Source organism: Neolamprologus multifasciatus, chromosome 20 (genome assembly GCF_963576455.1).
Source record: "Neolamprologus multifasciatus chromosome 20, fNeoMul1.2, whole genome shotgun sequence".
NCBI classification, from domain to species: Eukaryota; Metazoa; Chordata; class Actinopteri; order Cichliformes; family Cichlidae; genus Neolamprologus; species Neolamprologus multifasciatus.
This window is the reverse complement of record NC_140458.1, coordinates 32,041,359-32,062,028: the sequence shown is the minus strand read 5'-3', so window position 1 is coordinate 32,062,028 and position 20,670 is coordinate 32,041,359. Positions and strand designations below refer to the sequence as shown.

At 41.8% G+C, this 20,670-nt stretch overlaps 4 protein-coding genes across 5 annotated transcripts in view; 3 read left to right on the top strand and 1 right to left on the bottom strand.

Annotated features, from left to right (window-relative positions):
- atp5pb (ATP synthase peripheral stalk-membrane subunit b) overlaps window positions 1-5,667 on the bottom strand; it is a 6,520-nt gene extending 853 nt beyond the window's left edge. The window contains exons 1-6 of the mRNA XM_085145613.1: window positions 5,509-5,667; window positions 4,874-4,910; window positions 4,633-4,778; window positions 3,929-4,092; window positions 3,624-3,749; window positions 1-21 (exon numbers count right to left, since the gene is read on the bottom strand). The exon at window positions 1-21 is cut by the window's left edge and continues 159 nt beyond it. Coding sequence (XP_085001739.1) covers window positions 1-21; window positions 3,624-3,749; window positions 3,929-4,092; window positions 4,633-4,778; window positions 4,874-4,910; window positions 5,509-5,536 — 522 coding nt within the window. The 5' untranslated portion in view covers window positions 5,537-5,667. The remainder of the gene's footprint in view (window positions 22-3,623; window positions 3,750-3,928; window positions 4,093-4,632; window positions 4,779-4,873; window positions 4,911-5,508) is intronic.
- Window positions 5,668-6,174: 507 nt separating this feature from the next.
- traf3ip3 (TRAF3 interacting protein 3) lies at window positions 6,175-11,738 on the top strand. Its single transcript, XM_085145611.1, has 14 exons — window positions 6,175-6,351; window positions 6,929-7,339; window positions 7,447-7,591; window positions 7,676-7,790; window positions 7,891-7,918; window positions 8,101-8,130; window positions 8,594-8,689; window positions 9,323-9,394; window positions 9,647-9,787; window positions 9,969-10,106; window positions 10,197-10,332; window positions 10,414-10,559; window positions 10,839-10,955; window positions 11,221-11,738. The coding sequence occupies exons 2-14, from the start codon at window positions 6,962-6,964 to the stop codon at window positions 11,419-11,421; spliced, it is 1,743 nt and encodes a 580-aa protein (XP_085001737.1). The 5' UTR covers window positions 6,175-6,351; window positions 6,929-6,961; the 3' UTR covers window positions 11,422-11,738.
- A 172-nt stretch (window positions 11,739-11,910) lies between these two features.
- dnase1l1l (deoxyribonuclease I-like 1-like) lies at window positions 11,911-16,338 on the top strand. The gene is made up of 9 exons (XM_085145612.1): window positions 11,911-14,361; window positions 14,440-14,586; window positions 14,676-14,764; window positions 14,845-14,931; window positions 15,023-15,144; window positions 15,584-15,696; window positions 15,820-15,977; window positions 16,057-16,153; window positions 16,235-16,338. The coding sequence occupies exons 1-9, from the start codon at window positions 14,311-14,313 to the stop codon at window positions 16,313-16,315; spliced, it is 945 nt and encodes a 314-aa protein (XP_085001738.1). The 5' UTR covers window positions 11,911-14,310; the 3' UTR covers window positions 16,316-16,338.
- Window positions 16,339-16,544: 206 nt separating this feature from the next.
- Window positions 16,545-19,583, top strand: LOC146495299 (uncharacterized). Of its 2 annotated transcripts, XM_085145604.1 has the most exons (7): window positions 16,545-16,671; window positions 16,896-16,935; window positions 17,048-18,736; window positions 18,839-18,905; window positions 18,982-19,051; window positions 19,141-19,260; window positions 19,346-19,583. In XM_085145604.1, the coding sequence occupies exons 1-7, from the start codon at window positions 16,669-16,671 to the stop codon at window positions 19,460-19,462; spliced, it is 2,106 nt and encodes a 701-aa protein (XP_085001730.1). In that variant the 5' UTR covers window positions 16,545-16,668; the 3' UTR covers window positions 19,463-19,583. The 2 variants fall into 2 exon arrangements, with proteins under 2 accessions (XP_085001730.1, XP_085001731.1); XM_085145605.1 differs by lacking the exon at window positions 16,545-16,671 and having other exon boundaries at window positions 16,821-16,935.
- Window positions 19,584-20,670: the final 1,087 nt, after the last annotated feature.

Genomic DNA, 20,670 nt, shown 5'->3' with positions numbered 1-20,670 from the left:
CAACAGCATGGCCACGTTGTTCTGAGAGGAAAACAGGAGATAGGAATGTTTAACTGTAACAGCTTTAATGTGAAATTCCAGCTCTAGGGATACTTTTTCAAAATAATTTAAAAAAAAAACTTTTAATAAAAGATATAACTGATGTAAAAACTGTGTTTTCAGTCAGGACATGTTCAGACATTCAATCATGTAGTGCTGTGTCCCAAACAAATTAGGGCTGTCAGATTTGTAATGCATTTATATACAGACTAAAGAATTAAATTCATTCTATTGTGACATCTATACAAGATAGTTTAGCTATATATGTTAAAATGTTACTGTCAGTCCAAAATCTGGCAACATTTGTATACTGACTAGTGATGTGCGGATCGATCCTGAAATATCGATTCCTCCGATATCAATCATTTATGTTCTAGAATCGATTCTCACATTAAAATATCGATATTTTAGTACTTTACGGTAAATTTGTAGTTTATAATTAACAGGAACACAGTGGAAAGAAACTACATCATTCGGATTGTCTACATTTAAAGGAACTACTTCCTCTTCCGCCTTTCATACTTATGTGCGAAACACGGCTGTATAAATGTCTCGCAGCCGCTGGCGTGCGCACTCACAACAATGGCTGAGCGTAATTGTGCGGACGTATTTTACCTCCACAAACAGCTGAGACGTGGTTTGCGATACATGTGGCAAAAAAGTGCTCCAAGAGTGAGGTGTTGTGGCCATACTAGGGAGACATTCAAGAGGGCTGTTGGGGGGGGGATAAATACATTTTACAGGATTTATTTATCGGATAAAATACGTTAAATGTCACCGTTATTATTAAGTGATAAGAACAAGTAATCTGATGTCCTGTAATCATTATGACGCTATAATTTGAGATACAATAAATAAAATACGTTTTTGTACAAAGTATCGGTATCGTATCAGTGTCGTCGATACCACCTTGAATATTACTTGGTATCAGATCGGAAAGGAAATCAGTGGTATCGCACATCACTAATACTGACAGTTTATTTTGAGTGGAAATTGTCCATTAGTGTGAGAATGAGCACCATCATGTGGTTGGATTCAGCAAGTTACACATTTTCTTTTCACAGACTACTCCTGGAGGAGGCAAACAAATAAATAAATACGTAAATAAATAAATAATCATGCTGAAAAATTGTTTAAAATTAGACAAATATTAGGCTAGGCCCAGGACTAACGGTTACTGTTGATTTACCGGTCAGTCCATGTTCCTACAGCCACCCGTGGCTAATAGATTTGGACAGTGACTGAAAGAATGAGTGTCCTCTGAAGGCTGGATTCTCTCAGAGATAGGGTGATGAGCTCAGTCACTCAGGAGGGAGCAGAAATGCTACTCCACTACATCATAAGGAACCAACTTAGATTATTCAGGCATGTGACTAGAACGCCTGCTGGACCCTCCTAAGTGAGGTGTTTCAAGCATGTCCGGCAGGGAGGAGGCTCCAGGAAAGACCCAAGACACATCGGAGAGATGTCTCTCAAAGAGTTTGGACACATCTCACCATCCTACCAGATGAGCTGGAAGAGGAAGTCTGGGCATCTCTGTCAGACTGCTGCCCCCACATCCCAAAACTGAATAAGCGGCAGAAAATGGATGGATGGAATAATAAACCAGGAATGGCCTCAAATTATTTTTCCTTTTGTTGCCAAATTAATTACACTAAAATTGCATGAGAGTAAAAGGTGGAGAACGAGTCTAACCTACATATTATTCAGCATATTTCAAACAGTGGTATCATTAAACTGAAAAATGTCATTTTGAAAGTACCCAGTTATTATCAACACTGGTATAGCCACCCAGAGTGATGAACAACTCACATTAACAAAAAAATAAGTCTCGCCACAGACCGTTTGGTTCCCACAGAGTACTGTGGGGTACACTGCAAAGCAAGTTCAACACAGCCAGGCCGTCATTGTGTTAGCTTGCTCGACAAAACCTAAAACCCAGTCGCAGATAATTGGTATCAAGTCTTTGTTAACCCAGGTTTTCAGCTTCAGGATCAACATGCGCTCACAAACGGGTGTTTACTTCAGCCACAATAAATCCATCTGAGCACTGCCTACTTCAATCAGAGAAACTGATGGAATTTCTTTTTAAATTGACATTGAAAATAAAATGGAGCACTGTATAATAAGACGAGAGTAATGTTACAAATGACCATTAGTCATGTGTCACGCCACGATCAACAAGTTCACCAAGGATCAAAAAATAAATAAATATTGATGTAATCGTTTATTTTATCACTAGGCGTCGTCTCTGTTGTAGACACTGGCAGATTAAAGCCTCTTCACCCATTAGTACTTGTCTAGTACCACCTATATGCACCGTGTTGTTATTGCAACACGGCTAAACGTCCCGTGACATTATTTGTACGCAACACGAACGCCACAACAAAGGTGTACGTCAAAGTGATGTGATACCTGCTGCTTGGTCAGTGGCTTTTCGTCAGACTCGGGGAACCCAGCATTGTTTTTTTGCAGCCATTTCCCTTGCAGAGTTTCAAAGATGTCAGTTTTGATTTTTGGAAAGGACTAGCCAGTTGATGACGAACATTTTCAGATCGCTTGGAACCCCGGCCAACTAGGTACTAAGGACTAATGGTCCCGGTATCAGGTAATGGAAAAACCCTAAAAACCACACTGAGCCAAGCCGGCGTGAGTAGGTACTAATGGAAAAGTTGCTTCATGGTGTACCTGTTTATGAATTTGCTTAAGAAGCAGAATCTCCCTGGTTTGATCCCAGTAGGAGAGATTTCACTTTGAATTGTATCAGAAATGGCATCAGGTGTAAAAATATCTGCTAAATCAAACATACAGAGCTACCAGCTGTGGTGACTGCTTAGGGCTGCTCGATTATGGCAAAAATGATAATCACGATTATTTTCACTGAAATTGAGATCTCGATTATTTGACGATATTTATTTAACAATAACAATGTATTGAATAATATATATATATATAAATAATATAAAATAGTGTGCAAATACTGATAACAGTGCAAATGTTTGCAATATAAAAAATAAATGAAAAATGTAAACATCTATGTTTAGTGAACTTTGCAGTGTTGCTCTGTGGTGCAGCTGCGACACTGTAGCAAAGTTTACACATTATGTCTACTTGATCCACGTCTGACTCCGCGAACCCATAATGTTTCCACACCACTGAAGTTTTTTACCTCTCTTTTCAACCAACGGCAGTCACTCTCCTCTCCAAATAACTTCTGCTTAGCTTTCCGAGCTTCCCTCGGGTCCTCTTAATTGTTGTGATGCGTGTTCGAAATGCAGAGAGGTGCGCTTGATTTGCCACACGGAGCAGCGCGAGAGTAAAGCATGAGGGAGGTGCTAATAATCGGCTCAGTCATTTTTAATGATCGTTGAAAGCCCAGATCGTAATCGAGATTAAAATTCGATTAGTTGAGCAGCCCTAGGTGACTGCTTAGGGCTAATGTGTTAACCACTACACTACAGACCCACACAAGGTTGTAATTCTTCTGCTCTTGGAGCTGAAGGTGACAGCTGTCAAAATGATGTTAACTGGAATACTTAACTACTAGAATATAAAAACTGAAATGAAAGGATGGCGATGCTTACCCTCTTGGCATCAAAGAGCATCGCCCTTCCTTCTACTCGCCACTGCTCCTTCTTCTCATCCTCAGTGGCTTGAACCAAGCTGGACATGGCGACGTCCTTCACCTCCTGAGCCTTGGCTACTTTTTCCTGAAGACAAAAGCAGCAGAAAATATTGGGGTCATTGGAAAGGTCGTGCACAAGAGAAAAGTCCTTTGGTACAGTACTCTCTCCACTGTGTCCAAACAAAATAAATAAATGAAACTTGACAAAAGGGATATGAAACCACAAAAAACAGAAAGAAACAAAAGCAGTGGTTATCAGCCTACCTCGTTCAGTTTGTCAGCAAAAGCTCCAACACTTGGCCCAAATTTCTTCACACCATAGATGATCACAGCTCCTATGGAGGCTGCAGCGAATGTCTCGTGGTTGATGACATAGATTTCCTTAGAAAGCATGTACAGGAGGAGGCCAGTACCCAGCATGTAGGGTCCTATTGAGAGAAGAGGGGAAATACAAAGTAAAAGTGAGATGTGTAACTACCATTGCACTTAAGATCTTTGGAGACTGTTGATATATTTAAACAGAATCTTAAGAACCATCTATGAAAAAAGTTTAATTGTTAGATTTATTTTTCACTTTTGTTCTTACTTGCTTTTGATTAGCTTATTCATTTCTTTTTGTAAAGGTATGAAGAAAAAAAACATTCACGCTGCAGGTTTGTTTTTGTTTTTTTTAAACAAATACTTATTGTGAATGCGTTCACAAAAACAGGAGTTTTCAAAAGTTCTGTTTCTGTCAAATGAAGTACGTTCACCAATCATCTCGATGCTTTCAGTGGAAGCAAATTGCTGTTTGCACATAATCACATACCAGTCTTTAAGTAGTCCTTGCAAAAAGAGAAGTTGAAGAATCCAGTTGATTCAGTGAAAATACTGTGTCCACACAATCAATTTTCTGTGACTTTTCACTTATTTTCTTTAAGACAACATATGAATAATATTAAATGATCCTTTTTGATTAAAGACTACACCTGTTACTCCAGTTTTGGGGTACAGCAGCTGGAATAACTCTTCTGGGATGAAGCCATGGCGGACCTTCCCTCCCTTCTCTGGCAGAGGGGGCACCGGAGCCAGACTCTGGGATGATGTGTGCAGACAGCGAGATGCATGGACCACACTGAGGGAGAAAACCACGATTACTAAGCATTTCTTTCTGCTATGTTATTGAATATTGGTATTAAAACACACTTTCAACACTACAATGACACATACCCAGCTCCAATGGGGCCACTGCTTTTCAGGGCACTAGCTGAAACCCACAAAAAAGTACAAGTGTTAATTACTGTTTTCTCAATAAACACCATTAACAACAAACTTCTGAAAACATTAACGGTCAAATTGTGTACACCTTAAACGCACATCAAGCAGTCCAACACAGAACTATAACACTTAGTACTGGTAGCTATTTGATGGGCTTCGGGCGATCAGTTTGTGAGGTCATCAAAATTAACACAAACTTTTACATAAAACATCGCAGAAAGGGCAGAAAGCCGACCGATGCTAGCTGTCAATAAGGTGACATTTAGGCGTGCAGAGCTAACGTTAGCTAACGTAGCGTCGATTAACTTGCGTGTGACCAAATAATTAAAATAACAAAATACAGAAACACTGAAATATCCAGGATTCCTTTGATAACGTCTGATATAAATCTGCAACTATAAAATTGCTACAATTTCCGAGGAGCTTGAAGCTATGCTGACAGTTAGCATTAGCATGTCTCATTCAATGTGCGGCCTTCACTTTACCCTTCAGCTCACTTTAAATATTCCTGCCTCCTGCTTGACAGTCTGCTGGCACCAGCAGTAAGTGGCCTTTATTATCATTTTAAAAGCTGTTCTGATGCATACCTGAGACAAAAACGAGCCTGGACAGCATGTCTGAAGGATGAAGTACCAAGTTCCTACAACACCGGGGCACTCTTGTTTCGGCCTCTCTGTGCCCTTCTCTGCAAAGAGCAGCAAGGATGGCGGACACAGGAGAAATCCTCGTGAAACAACGCGAGAGTACAGAAGCGCTTGTGGAGTCAACGCCCTCTAGTGGGCACTGCGTGCAAAGACACACACACACACACTGCCCTGAAATTGAATTTGGATTAATAGAAGTGATTAAGGAGGAGTTAATGCAGAGGATTTGGGGTAATTTTTTATGATAAGATCAAGTTTTCTGGATCAATTCATCTTGAAAGGTTGCTGATTTTAAACAAAAACAGCACCACACAGAATATGAAACCAAACTGCTATTTAGTGTTATTGTTATGTAAGTTAACTGTTACATACACACAAGCATGCACAAGAAAACTAACTAATGAAAGTGTTCAAGCCCACATGCATCATTTGCTAATAATAAAAAATACTCATCTAATAAAGCACACACACACACACACACACATACCCCAATCTCCCAAGTGTTTTATCCCAGGCTGCACACAGGGGGGAATTAGTTGTGTCTGTCTGTAATCTCGAGGCCCACCCGTGTATGGCATCAGTTTTGTGTGAGTGGCTGGTGAGATAGAGGAACATATGACGCTGTGGTTCTCTTCACTTCCTGTAAAAACTATGCTCAACAGAAACAGCTACATGTGAAACACAGGCACGAAAAAAACCCGGCACTATTTCAGAAGAGTGAGAAAATGGATGACTTATCAACACCCTCATGAAGAGCTCTCCCCACTGAATGAGATGGCCCAGTAGGTAAGGCTCAACCATGGTTTCCTGCTTAATAAGCAGCAGTTTGTCCTCGCTTTATCATCTTGCAGGTGCCAGGGCCTAGTCTATCGATGAGAAGTGCTTCACCCTGTAATTAAGGGGCTTCTCCTCTAAGTTTCAGCTTCTGCATTAGTATTTCTGAGCTACTATTGCAACCGCTTCTGCTCCACACACACAGCTTTCTAAACATCAGGCACTTTTGGCAGTTTACTTTTAATGCGTATACAGCTCACATCAGTTTGCAGCATGACCTCATCACACACATAACTTTTCTTTGTTTAAGTCTCTCCAGAATAAAAAATATCATAAATACTTGAAAAATTCACATTTACACCAACCCTGGTAGAAAGCTACATTTCAGACCTTTTCTTTAAAGTAAGTAGCAGTTTGAGTTTCTTCATTTATAACCTTTAGCCATCACAATGTTTCTGCAACTTAAAAGAAAGCTGTTTTTTAGCCACTCACAACATCACTTGATAGTACTCAGCTAATAACATGCCATGAATTAGATCTTTGTGAATGACTGTAACCAGTTTCCTGATAAGCGACGCTGTCCTCGCAGGCTTCAGGCGACATAACAGCCAGGGGAGCTGCCATGGACGCCCTGGCCATCAGTGGATTCCAACTCTCGCCGGAGAAACACTTTGACCGAATATTGGACATCAGAGCAGAGAAGCGTGAGTACCTGCGAGGACGCAACAATGTGACTTCATGCCGCAGCCCTCCCAGAGACAGTACCACCTGGCAGATAAAGAAAGAACTGAAAGAGAAGAGGCAGTTGGAGTTTCTGAGGAGGAGATCGGTGAGCCCAGTGTGGCGTGAAGGCTCATCGAGAAGAAAATCTCCCTCACAGATATTTTCAATGAAGTATTACAGTTCAAGCTCAACAAACACAGAGAATGCTAAAGGATATCCGCCCATGGTTTTGACACCAAACAGCAGCATAAGCAGTGATCCAAGCACCAGCACATGGGTAAAAGATTGCGTCAATTCGGCACATTTATCACCAGATCAGATTTATGTCTTCGTAGGTCTGCTGTGAATAATACCTGCCCCGTCGCTCTCCTCTCATTCCCTCAGGCCTCACTGTGGTCAGAACAGATAACGGTGATGAAGCAGGACAAAAGTCATGCAAAGAAGCAATCACCTACCTCCACGCCATCTGTGAAGGAATCAGAGCAGCACAGGGTGAAAAGTATTCACAAAAAGGACACGAGTGTAAACGGTAAAAAGAATAAATCATCGTGCAAAGCGCAAAACATTTTGACCAGGGACTGTTGAACCATGCCTTGTTTTTCTCCACATACAGCACAAAAGACAACCACAAAAACACTCATCAAAACAGAGATTTACCAGAAATCATCTGTACAAACTGAAAGCATTCTTCAGAAAAAGATACTGAGAGAGACCGGCGTGCAGACAGAGTGAGTCTCATTTAATTCTAGTTTAACCTTTAAACCGATTTTACTGCAAAAGGCATCTCTGATCTCCTCTCTCTCTAATGACAAACTGTCCTCCGTGCAGGTCCGGACTCATCACCGTTAAAGAATCAGTAAGTTTCACAGTCCTGCTGTTTTAGATTTTTAGATTAAAAGGCGTCACACGACATGATCAGTCGAAATAAAGTTTAGGCTAATCTGAGGGGAAACAGATGCTCTATAATCTGATGCAAAGGCTTTTTCTTTAATTATAAAGCTCTACTGTTTTTACTGTCTCTTATCTCTCTCCTAATAGGATATTCAGAAATTAGCTGACTACCTACAGGTAAGCAAACAATATTTATCCTAAAATCATCCTGTGATTCATGAATCCTTTAAGGTTTGAAAGCCTGAACCTATAGATGCCAGAAAAGTCACTTTTTTTATTTAGTGGCCCTTCTGAAATAAGAAATAATAATTAGAGATTAAAGTTGTATCATATTAGCTACATTAGGCTTATTTTTGCAATTTATTCCTTAAAACTGTACAGTGCAATTTATTTTATTTCTTGGGGGGAAGAAAAATAATCACGTTGATGATGTAAACTCACTAATCAGATATAATACGCTTGGTTTTAAACGCTTAAGCTCTCGTCACATTTGATCTTTCATCACTACTGCTTTCAATATTAAGTAATTAATGTGCTCCGATGCTACTTAAGGACCTGATGACCTGTGCGGTCCAAAGCAGATGTAAACTGTCTTTGTGCGTTAGTGTAACTCTTTCTGCTGCTGCTGGGTTTCTGGCAGGAGGCTCTGTGGAGAGAAGATGTGATGAAGAAGAAGCTGGCTGAACTCCAGGAGAGCACGACAAACCTCGTGAACTCATCCAACAAAATATGGACAGTAAGGCTCTCCCTCTGTTTACACGCATCGAATAACACACATTTCGCACTTTATGAGGCCACACTGTTTGTCTTTCTGCTCTGGTGCACTGGCTGATATTACGGCTGTGTCAGGAAGGCCTGTGCAGTCTGTGGTTTGGAGCTTCCTGCTTCCGCGCAATTCTATACTGCATAGGACGAGTGCAAGCTGTCGGTCTTATACAGGAAGGGTGTGCCACTCGGTAGCTGTTAAAGGTGCTATGCATCCTCTTTACGTCTCTTTGGCTACTCTGGTTGCAATGAATGAAAGGAAAATATTGATGTTGTTATTAGTTTTGTTTCCTCTTTAGATTTTGTTTTAGCAGCCAAGCTGATCTACAGTTGATTCAGTCTCATTTATTTAGGTCTTCTACCTGTTGTTTCTCACTGAGGTATGTTATCATGAGGGGTCTTTTTTGCACTTATAACAAAGTGTGTTGTATCACACGCAGATATTGTGATCTCCCTTGAGGCTCACTGTTGCTTCGAGTTCCCCTTATGCACCTGCGTTCGGAGAAACAACGCGCTGTCACAGCTTTTTTGGCACATGAACCATTAATTTTCCATTTGCAGGTTAGAGCGTGACAGTCATTCATTTCCTCTCTAACCCACACAGTCTCGCTGCAGTGAAGATCTGCTGAGAAACAAGATCAAGGCTTTGGAGGCGCAGCTGCAAGCTTGTCTGCAGGTGAGTGTAATTTGGTCTGTAAAAAAGCAAGCACACTAATTTTTACAATATCTTGGTGGTGATTTGTTGCTGTTGTTATTATTTATTTGCTGTCCAAGAAGTCAGACATTTACTCTTTCCAGTAACTAGCCTTGCTCTGGCATTATTCTGTCACAGGGTGATAGTGTAGCATCTTAAGTGTGAGTGTCTGTGGTTTTGATCTGGATCTCACTGGGTGTTAACAACTAACTCAGCAGTGTTGTGTCCCTGCAGAAGTTTCCAAAAGATGGTGTAAAGAAACTGGTGGTACAGATGGAAAAGCAGAGGATGGTATATGAAGAGAAGGCCTTGATTGCCCTGCAGAAGGCCACACAGGAGAAAACCGAGGCCCTCAGCAAGGCTGAGACTCTGCAGGTCAAACATCTTTTTTTTTCTCTGTTTTACCACGCAGAAAAGAAACAAATGTCACTGAGGTTTCAGTTTGTTTGCCTTTTAGTTGATAGACTCAGCATCTGGTGACCTGGAAGCAAGTTTCCTAATTTGAGTATTTGCAGATGATTTTTCTTTTTAAAAACATTGCATTTTGTGTCAACAGGAAGCGCTAATTACAGCAAAGGCAGAGGCCCTGAAGTGGCAAAGCCTTCATGAGGAGCTGAAGCTGAGCTCTGGAAAACTCAGGGAGAGCCAGCACCTCAGTAATGAACAGCTGCAACAGCTGCACAGCCAAGTGGAGGTATGTTAGGTTGTGACAACGTGCATGAGCGCGCGGTCAAAAGTTTGATTATAAATGTTAGAAATGTGAATTTATTTCTTGAATTATCAGCTGTGCAGAGCCAGAGAGCGTGAGCTGAGAGATGAGATGCTTTCATTGAGACAAGAAAAGCAGGACCTACAGTACAACATTTGTCTGCTGGAGGAAGACAACCAGACCCTGAGAGAAGAAATCCAGCAACTCAGAGGCAAGACATCTTTTGGTGTTTTTTAGGATTATTGTTAAATAGTGCACATTCAATATGTTTAGAATATTTTCGGTGCCCTAGATGGCGAAGAGGAGAGTCAAGACTTCATGATGCAGGAGTGTCTGGCATCACAGGAACCTGAGCCTCGGCTGACGGTGAGGAGAGACTCTCAGCTGGAGGACCAGCTCCGCCACACTCAGGAGAAACTCCAGCTCAAAGAGAGAGAGGTAAAACATGGACATTACAGTAAACTGTAGCTCATCCACAAGTCTCTTTAATCCAAGGAATGTCCCAGCTAGGTGTTTCACAAAGTCACTAACAGGCGCAGGTAAAAATATTACCCCTATTATTTGTTTTTGTCTTACATACAAGGTAATCTTGTGCAGCGTGTTTGCATTCCAACCACAGTGCTAACACACTGAAAAGTGCCTGTCTGAGGATCACCAGCATTTAGAGTGTATTTTGAGCATTTCTGCATGTTCACGCTCTTTATTGTGTGCGTGCAGTGTGAGGAGCTGCAGGCAGAGCTGCACGCTATGGAGCAGGAGTGTCAGTCCAGCCAGGCCCGGCTGTCGCAGTGCAGAGACGAACTCCGGCAGCTCAGCCACCGCCGCAGGGGACCAGTGAGTAGAGTGTGTGTGAGATCATTTAAGGGAGACTTAATGCCCTTGCAGCACTCAAAAGCTCTCATTGCCTTTATATTATCAGCCAGTAATTAAACCACTACATAATTATAACACTCTGCCCCACTATGCTTTTCAACACCATCAGTTTGCTTCAGCTGCCCTGCAGTAACCAGCTGAGCAGCTGCTCATGCACATGAGTTTTCATTGCCTGCTGATGATTTAATATCCACCTGACTAAATTATTTATTTTCTTCCTGTTTAGACACCCTGTGGATCCTGGTGGAAGCTGTGCTTGTTCTTCCTTTTACTCCTCGCTGTAGCGGGGGTCGTAATGCTGTGGCTGTGGCATCCGCCTTTCAGGGAGCAAGTTGAGGACCTGTACTCAGACATAGAGACACGTATTGAAGATTATCTCATGGAAATGGCCTCTCCTCGACACTCGGGCTGCTTCAGACCAATATGACATTGCTGCAAATCTTGTTTTTTGTTGACGTTTTGTTGCTTTATGTCAAAATTAGATTTATATAGAATGTAGTTCGTTGACATTTTTGTATTTAAAATCTCTTTCGACTTGGAACTCGGTGTTTGCGTGATGTTTGTGAGGCTGCGTCGGGTTGGTGTTGGGGACAAGTGAGCAGAAAGTTCCAGTACGAGTAAAGAAACTCGGCGATGCTTGTTTTAAATTTGCCCAAACTGTTGGAAAATGTTGATGGCATTTTAAGAAACTGTGAGTTTAACTATGAGAACAGCGGAAAATAAAAGTGTCTTTTATACTGTAAATGACTGATTTATTTAGTCTTGGATTACTGAAACATGTCACAGCATATATAGCGTGAGATGCAGTGTGCTACAAAACAACACCAAGAAAGGGCAAATGTAAATCACGATACATTAAACTGATCTCAGTGTTTTACACTAGTATATATATAGATATAGATAGATATGGTAAATGGCATGTATTTGTATAGCGCTTTACTAGTCCCTAAGGACCCCAAAGCGCTTTACACATCCAGTCATCCACCCACACACATTCACACACTGGTGATGGCAGCTACATTGTAGCCACAGCCATCCTGGGGCGCACTGACAGAGGCGAGGCTGCCGGACACTGGCGCCACCGGGCCCTCTGACCACCACCAGTAGGCAACGGGTGAATGAAGTGGACACAATGTGGCCCAAGGACACAATGACCGAAACTGTCCAAGGCAGGGCTCGAACCGGCAACCTTCCAATTACAAGGCGAACTCCCAACTCTTGAGCCACGATCGCCCCAGATAGATGGGGGACGGACGGACGGACGGACGGACGGACGGACGGACAGACAGACAGACAGACAGACAGACAGACAGATAGACAGATAGACAGATAGATAGATAGATAGATAGATAGATAGATAGATAGATAGATAGATAGATAGATAGATATTATTCTTTGTTGTTCAGAGAACGCACAAGATTTTTTGTATTTGGGAGGTTTGAGAGAGAAGAGGTGGTTAACCAGAATGTAAGCTATTTTTGATGGAGTCACTGGTGCCAGATTATAACCAGTTTGAGATCATAGAGGATGACAGGAGTGTGAGTTTCATACCTGTGTGTCAGTGGAATGAGCGTCATTTCTATTTTGACAGCAATGAGCTACTTTGTAGGTAAACTATAATTTTCATTAAAGTTTATTTTTTAAATTTATATAGTCAGCAGGACATTTTAAGGTCCTTCAGTTTACTGAGAGTAACACCACCACATCTTAATGAAGAGCATATTCATTCATTAGTTATATACGCTCACTGGCCACTTTATTAGGTACACTTGTTCCACTGCACATTAATTCAAATATCTAATCTTCCAAGTCAGTGTGGTAATACATCAGTCACATGGTAGCCACTGAATGCATTCGGGCATGCAGGCATGGTCAAGGCAACCAGCTGAAGTTCAAACCGAGCATCACAATGTCAAAGAAAGGGCATTAAGTGACTTTGTGGCATGGTTGTTGGTGCGAGATGGGCTGGTCTGAGTACTTCAGAAACCATTTATCTACTGGGATTCTTCTGCACACAACCAAGGTATACAGGAGAGCATCTCTGAACATACGAGATGTCAGCATCACCAAGCTCCACAGTCACCACTGGGACGTGGTGGAACTTGTGATTCACATCATGCGTGTACAGCCAACAAATGTAGATGTGATCATGTTTCTGAGGAATATTTCCATTGAGTCTGTGCCGTGAAGAATTACTACAGATCTAAACAGAAGAGAAGGCCCAACCCAGTATTAGCAATGTGTACCTAATAAAGTGGCCAGAGAGTGCAAGTATGTAAGTATTCGCTCTGCAGCAAAATGAATCCTCCCAGTTACATTATTTATATAAAACACTGGGTCATCATTATTGACGTGTAATGTTGTAAAACTATTTCAGATTCTCAGGGTGTTTAATTTATAAAAGGCATCATATTAGGCAAAAAAATGATTATCCAGTAAAGCTCATGGGGACGATGGGGGAGGAAAACCCTAAACAGATCCCACACATTCTCAAATCCACAGCCAATTTAGAATCACATATAACCTAATGTTCGTTAGACTGCAGGAGGAAGCCCGAGTCACTGGAACAACCTCCATGCAGAAAGGCCTCAGGCGACCAGGAGGCTTCAATCAGGAATATACATGGTGGGACGTAACAGTGCTAACCACTGCACTGTGCTGGCCCATTTTATACATGTAAATGTTAATTGCATCATATTAAATGCTTTGCTGTGTAATATAGAACAGTTACTGGAAGGTACTGAAGCAACAACAATAAGAAAAGCCACAAAAGACAAAACAAGGTTAAAATATAACAACACATACACACAAAAAGTACATAAACTGTTGTCTTTGTGCTATTTTTAAGAATGCTTATCTCATTTTAATGGCACTCCATGCAGATTTCATCTGTAGTCCCAAAAAGAAAAAGAAAAACACTGTCTATCTTACACCTATATGAGTGCTCTTGCACACTCTGCCTCACACTGGCAAAGCCATCACAGTAAAAACTGCACCAGTCATCACAATGTTCTTTTTAACAGCACCGTGTGGTAATTACCAGCTGCCAGACTGACAGGAGGATTTGTTCTACACACATGTTCATGAAGCGGACGGACGTGACACATGACCGCATCTATTGTCTGATTACGCTCAAACTTAGAGACAAAACGCACTCAGAGCTGAGCTCTCTGAGTTGGATGGAGTCATTGTTCATCATGGTGCTTTTAACTGTTCCAGATACAGCTCCATTCTCAGTAGGCGCTGACACAGCATATCCACCACACATCTGCACCCCGCCCACATTTACCTGTATGTTCCTGTGGTCACTGAAGAGATGGCTCTTTGCTGGCCTGAGATCAGTCTCCCGGTGACAAACGCACTGAAGGTAAGGGGCTGAAGATTTCTGTAGCATACTTTAAAACGTGACAAGTGGGGCTCTTGCAAACTTTCTTTGTGCTTGCAGAGCACGATGAGGACCGCGGGGCTGCTGTTTGTTGTTGGCCTGTGTTTGCTGGATGTCACGTCGTCCTTTAAAATCTGTGCTTTTAATATCCAGAGCTTTGGAGAATCCAAGGCAAACAACAAGAAGGTTATGGGGATTCTCCTAAAGGTACTATGTGTCTACAAAAACACCTAGATTGATAGCTGAACAAAGCGAACAGCTGATGGAGCTTTGTTTTTTCTGCTTTTGCTCCCAAGATTCTTTCTCGGTGTGACTTGTGTCTCATTCAGGAGGTCCGAGACTCTAAAGGAGAAGTAATACAAGCTTTGGTTAAGGATCTTAACAGGTACAAGGCTTGTGTGGTGAATCTTCTGTGCCATTTAATAACACCGACCAACTTTAATTTTGATGTTATTTTCTAACCAGGTTCGACAAATACAACCCCTACTCTTACGTGGAAAGCGAAAGGCTCGGGAGGAAGGCCTATAAGGAGCAATATGTCTACATTTACAGGTAATTCATGCTGTATTTCCCATTGCATTTGAGCCATTTCTTTATATGATCATGCTAAACCTAGTGTGCTTTCCTCTCCCGTGACTTCCAGGAGCAATGTGCTGAAGGTCAAAGAGCATTATCAGTACCCTAAACTCGAAGGAAAGGGGACCAATGAAACTGATGTTTTCTCCAGAGGGCCCTTCATCATCCACTTTCACTCCCCCACTACGTGTAAGGTTAAAAAAGGGGGGAAAACATGACACTTCAAAGAGCTTTGTGCTGGCAAAAATAACAAATGATTCTGACTTGTCACCCAGAAGCGTTTTCTCTGGGCAAATCTAAATGACTTAATGATTTATGATTAGTTTCTCTGGCTTCTAAATGATTTTTGCTTTCTAATTATTTGCTTCACAACAATGTTAATGATGAGCCACTGTACCAGAGGTGTCACAGACTGTTAGCGTTGGGTTATAACCTTGTAGGTTAATCTTCAGTGAATCTTGTTACACTGTAAACAATTGTGCTGCTACTAAAGCTCACCTTGATCAAAGGTGAACAAAGATCCGGCAAAGTTCACGCAGCCATCAACGTCACAGAGAAATTGCACCTTTGTTGAATTTGGAGGTCTGAATGAGAGACACACAGTCTTTGTGATGTTTTTTGTTTTCAGTGGTGAAGGATTTTGTCCTGATAGGGCAGCACACCAGTCCGAAAACCGCCATGAAGGAGATCGATGAACTGTACGCTGTCTTCAAAAGGATTTACAAGAAGTGGAAGACAGATGTAGGTTGAAACACATCGTTTAATCCCTTTTGCTTTCTTTAGCGACATCTTCGTTCCTCATCGTGTTGTTTGTAAGAAATTTCATGATTTTTTTTAAACTTCCCTTTACTGGCGTGCTTTCAGAATGTGATCATCTTAGGTGACCTGAACGCTGGGTGCAGCTACATCACCACCAAAGGATGGAGAGCCATGCGCCTGAGGAGTGACCCCAAATTTCACTGGCTAATCGGAGACGAGCAAGACACCACCGTCAGGGAGAAGACGCACTGTGCCTACGACAGGTCGCTGTCTACAGTCACTTGGTGCACATATATTGGAGTTTCTTATGCCCAACTATAAAGTTTCCTCATTGTGAAACAGGATCATCGTGCACGGACCGGAGGTTGTTTCCAGTGTAGTCCCAGCTTCAGCTCAGCCCTTCAACTTTAAAGAGCATTTCCATCTAACTGAGGCAGAGGTAAACAAAAGAAACACCTCCCTCGAGTGCATTATCTGACTTAACTTCAACTTTTATTCTGTTCTTTCGATGACACTTTAGGCTCTTGAGGTCAGCGACCATTTTCCTGTAGAAGTTGACCTGAAGGCCAACCACCGCTACTTCCTCCGCCATGAGCTGTAAACCAATCACTAATGTTTTTGCAGTGTTTTGCTTGATTTTAATGAGTGGATGATGTGAACCGACAAAATGCAGAGCTATGTTTTTGTTTTTTAGTTTTTTATAATGATCCTAAACTGGCGCTGCACTCCTCTCAGTTGCACCAATAAACTTGAGTTTTTTCAGCAAGTAAGAACTGCGTGCTTCACTGCTGGAGTTTATATTCTGCCCCTGAAACCAAAACCACATCGAAGCTGACATCATTTCATGAGCTCATGAAGGTACGTTCCTGCAGCAACGCGAAAAACACAAAACATCACTTTTGGACTTTGCTTTCCAGAGGAACCTGAGAAAATCATCTTAAATCTTCATCCTTGATGGTAGGTAAACGTCACGTGGAGACACTGTGTCGTGCATTTCGCTGAATGTTTCAGTTTAAACGTGTAACCTCTGCACGGTCTGTTTGACAGGAAGCTGCTTGTAGCTACAACAGATGAGAGTTACTTCGTGCGCTCTTCCTTTCTGAGACGAGAGATTATCTGTGCTATGCATTAATTTTTTGTCTCGATATAACTTCTAAGTTATTGATTTTGTCTTTGTAAAGATGGAAGGTTTTGCTGATCTCCTAACAGATGTATTTTCAGGTAAGATATGTGGTTATTTCTGGCATTTATAGACGCACATATATTACCTTTTTTTGCATTTTTTTGTTGGTTTGTTTTTAAGATTAATATTCAGATTATGCTGTTTTTACAGAGACATCTGTTCCTCCGTTCGCGGATGAAGATTTGGACTTTGAGAATTTAACTTTTGAAGAAAAGTCTGATGAAGACGGGACAGAAAACCTAACAACAAACAATAAAGAGGCGGCACTGCTCCAGGAAGCAACAGGTGAAGCGGCAGCTCTGTTTGAAACCAAAGAGACGGGTGAAAGTGTTTACGGAGAGCAGTCGGACAATGAAACAGATGAGGAGGATTTTAAAGGTGAGGGGATCGGTGGCAAAACAGCAGAGGAGGATCACATGAGCTCAGATGGAGATTCTGCGCACGAAGGCTCCGTCTCTGGAGAAGATGATGAGGGTGTGGAAGAGGACATAGGAGCGGCAGAGACATCAGGGGATTTGTTGATGTCAGTGCGCTGCAGCGATGAGTTCAACGACAGCGATAAGGAGGACGAGATCTTTGCTGAGGGACAACCTCTGGCCCCGGAGGATGCTGAAAACCCTCAAGTTAGAAACGAGGAGCGAGGTGAGGCTGAGTGCGACAGGGACGTGTCCTATTTGGAAAGATTCCCTGACCGAGGCGATGAGACTGTGATAAAAGCTGCAGAGGTAGGAGAGGACGAGGGAGAAAGCGAAGAAGAAGAAGAAGAAGAAGAAGAAGAAGAAGAAGAAGAAGAAGAAGAAGAAGAAGAGGGCACATCATCTGATTCTGAGTGTGAGGGCATGAAAATCGAACAGGAGGAAAATGTTATCGGACAGCCTCTTGAGGAGGAGGAAGAGGTGGAAAACATTTACGGGGATGATCCTGAGGAAGCTAGTTCAGAGTTTCCTTGCATATCCTTGCAAAATCTGCAGGAGCTCACCGGTGAAAGTGATAAAGGGGAATATGCAGAGAAAATGAAAGATTTCTCGGGGGATGAGCACCAAGAGGCAGGTGAGAGCTTTGCAGATTACCCCTCAGACTTTTCTTCCTGTGAATATGCAGAAGATGGGACAAAAAATCAGGAAAGCAGGCCAGATTTTGGGCCCGGTACATCTGAATGCAGTTCATACACGCAGCAGGACGCTTTCATGGAAGGACCTGTGGAAGATATTACACAGATGGACCACGCCGAGTACAGCGATGAGAAGGAAGATGGGTATCTGTACAGCAGAGATCTAGAGATGGATGCTGAGAATCTGATGAGCACGGACGTAGCAGCTGGAGACAGAGGCAGCGCAGCCGCGACCAAGTCCGACGATGAAGAAGACACATCTGAGAGCGACTACAGCTCCAGTGATGACGACGGGGCTCGCAGGTGCCTTCAGGAGCTTGAAAACAACAAGCAGCCGGCCGACAGTCAGATATATGGCACGAGCAGAGCAGATCGAGCAGATATCCTCAACTGGGAATTTGATGTATTAAATACTGATAGCCTTCTGACTGAATACCTGTTAACCACAGGAGACATGACAGAAACAACTCCCACAGGTGTTAACCAGGACCACCCAGAATACATCAGCTACTCTGAGGTACAGAGTGAAGTTCTCAGAATTAAAAGCCCCTCCTACCAGGGATCCCTCGATGACAGCTTCTTCTTCAACAGTGTTGAGGCCTCTGGCATCCCTCAGCAGGGAAAGCTGGAAGGGGAGGACGATGGAGAAGAAAGGAACTGGGAGCAAGAAGAGAAGAGAATCAAAGCTTTCAACGATTTTTACGGCGATGAGGAGAATGAAAGAGAAGGTGAGTGCTGAGGACAAGTCTCTAAATGTAATCAGAATAAGTTCTGTAACATTTTGAAAGTGTTTTCATAAATTAACCTGTTTTTTCCTGTGTATTTTTCAGAGAGGCAGATAAAAGTTCAGTTTTGTGCAGAGCCATTGTCTCAAGTCATTCGCTATGAAAGTGACAGGTAAGGAGAATTCTTGATGTGTAAACCTTATTTTTCCCGTCCCAACCAAAACGCTGCTTCCTCTTGTTCCCTGCAGCGATGAAGAGTCACTCAGCAGCTCCACAGACAGCGGGAGGGAGGATCTGAGCTCCACAGAGTCATCGGATGTAAGAAAATCTTTTTTTTTTTTGCCTGTGGAGACATGCACGCGTACACATAAATAAACACATGACTTAATTGTTTCGTTTGTGGTCAGGAACCAAGGGAGCCTGACAACACCCTGCAAATGAAACCTGCTTGTGATCCTCCCAAAGCTCAGCTAGCAGAGAGTGAGCCAGACCTCGGCAACACGCAAACCTGCACAGAAAAACACAAGGTGTGAAATCACAGCTCGTTACTGAATGTCTGCTCTGTGTGATTTGGTTATTTTCAGTTCACCTGCTTAAACTTTGGTCCCACAGGGTGGCGGCATCATGAAGCTGATACTGAAGATGGGTGTGCTGACCGGAATGGGACTGCTGATGTTCTGGTTGGCTACGGATCAAGGAGAATGGCTCAACCAGGTTTTCTTCTTTTAGGGCTGTGGAATGTCCTTGGTCATTTATGTGCTCGCACATGTTTGTAAAGAATGCAGTGTAAAGTTAAGTATGTGTCGTTGTGCAGATTTTTTGCTTAATAAAGAGCTGTGTTTGTTCAAAATGATGCTAAATTGCATGGATTCTAGATAAGGTATGCTCACAGTGATGTTTTCTGAGCTGAAGTTACACAGTCCTCCATTTTTTTCGTGAAGACAACCATGCCTGGAATAAATTAAGTTTAGTAGAAAGAACTTCACTTCACAACATCTCAGAGATAAATCCCGTGGGACCTTTTACTCCGTAACAATGGTTTCTAGTTTACAAATATAAACCAGAAAAGAACGAAGTACAACGATATGTTAGTAGGCAAAAGCTAAAGTTGGACTCTGACTATGGTTTCCGGTTCACGTGAGTCCTGTTGGAGATTCTTATCTGTAAAGTGGAACTTAAATACGATTTTGCGTTTGATAATTGTTTCATTGTTGTTTTTCACAGTGGAAGAAAGTGTTGTTTTTGTTTGTTTTTTTACACAGGTGGAAGTTATAATCCTACATGTTTATAGTTCACAAGATAAAACATTTAGATATATTTAAGGTACCTTAAGGCACATCATATACATTATATTTTCTTTGTATCCTAAAAATTGGGCTGATTCGTATTCATGAATATAGTTTCTAATTGGTGTCTGTCAGTGTTAAGATTTTCAAATTCAAATTCAAATTCAAATTTTATTTGTCACACACACACAACCATACACAGTATGACATGGGGGTGAAATGCTTGTAGCTGCGCAATGCCCAACCATTAAATGACAGAAAAAAGTTTTACAGTATTTACAATTTACTACAACATTTACAAATTAACTTAGGAATTTACAGTAAAAGTTAATTTGTAAATTTTGTAGTAAATTGTAAATACTGTTTGTAAATACTGATTTTAGATTTCGTTTAGATTTTCCTCAATAATTCATGTGGACATGACTAGTTTAAATATTTAAATATTAGGATGTTATTTATTTATTTATCATTAGATTTTTATCATTTTCGATTTTTGTGAACTGTTGCGTGAAACAAAAAGTCGACATTTTATATCAGAAATTTCGGTCTCGGTAGTCTTATTAACATTAGCCCAGTGGTGGCGCTGTTTCGGTTCCGGAAAGAAAATCGACTAAAAGGAAGAAAAAAATAAACAAAGAAGAGTTCCTCGAA

Coding starts and splice junctions, on each gene's coding strand:
- dnase1l1l (XM_085145612.1), top strand. CDS start 14,311: ATGGCTCTTTGCTGGCCTGAGATCAGTCTCCCGGTGACAAACGCACTG. Junction 14,932..15,022: donor CAATATGTCTACATTTACAG/GTAATTCATGCT, acceptor CGTGACTTCCAG/GAGCAATGTGCTGAAGGTCA. Junction 15,145..15,583: donor CTTTCACTCCCCCACTACGT/GTAAGGTTAAAA, acceptor TTTTGTTTTCAG/TGGTGAAGGATTTTGTCCTG.
- traf3ip3 (XM_085145611.1), top strand. CDS start 6,962: ATGGACGCCCTGGCCATCAGTGGATTCCAACTCTCGCCGGAGAAACAC. Junction 7,592..7,675: donor AAAGGACACGAGTGTAAACG/GTAAAAAGAATA, acceptor CTCCACATACAG/CACAAAAGACAACCACAAAA. Junction 7,919..8,100: donor TCATCACCGTTAAAGAATCA/GTAAGTTTCACA, acceptor CTCTCCTAATAG/GATATTCAGAAATTAGCTGA.
- LOC146495299 (XM_085145604.1), top strand. Junction 16,936..17,047: donor CCTAACAGATGTATTTTCAG/GTAAGATATGTG, acceptor CTGTTTTTACAG/AGACATCTGTTCCTCCGTTC. Junction 18,906..18,981: donor ATTCGCTATGAAAGTGACAG/GTAAGGAGAATT, acceptor TGTTCCCTGCAG/CGATGAAGAGTCACTCAGCA.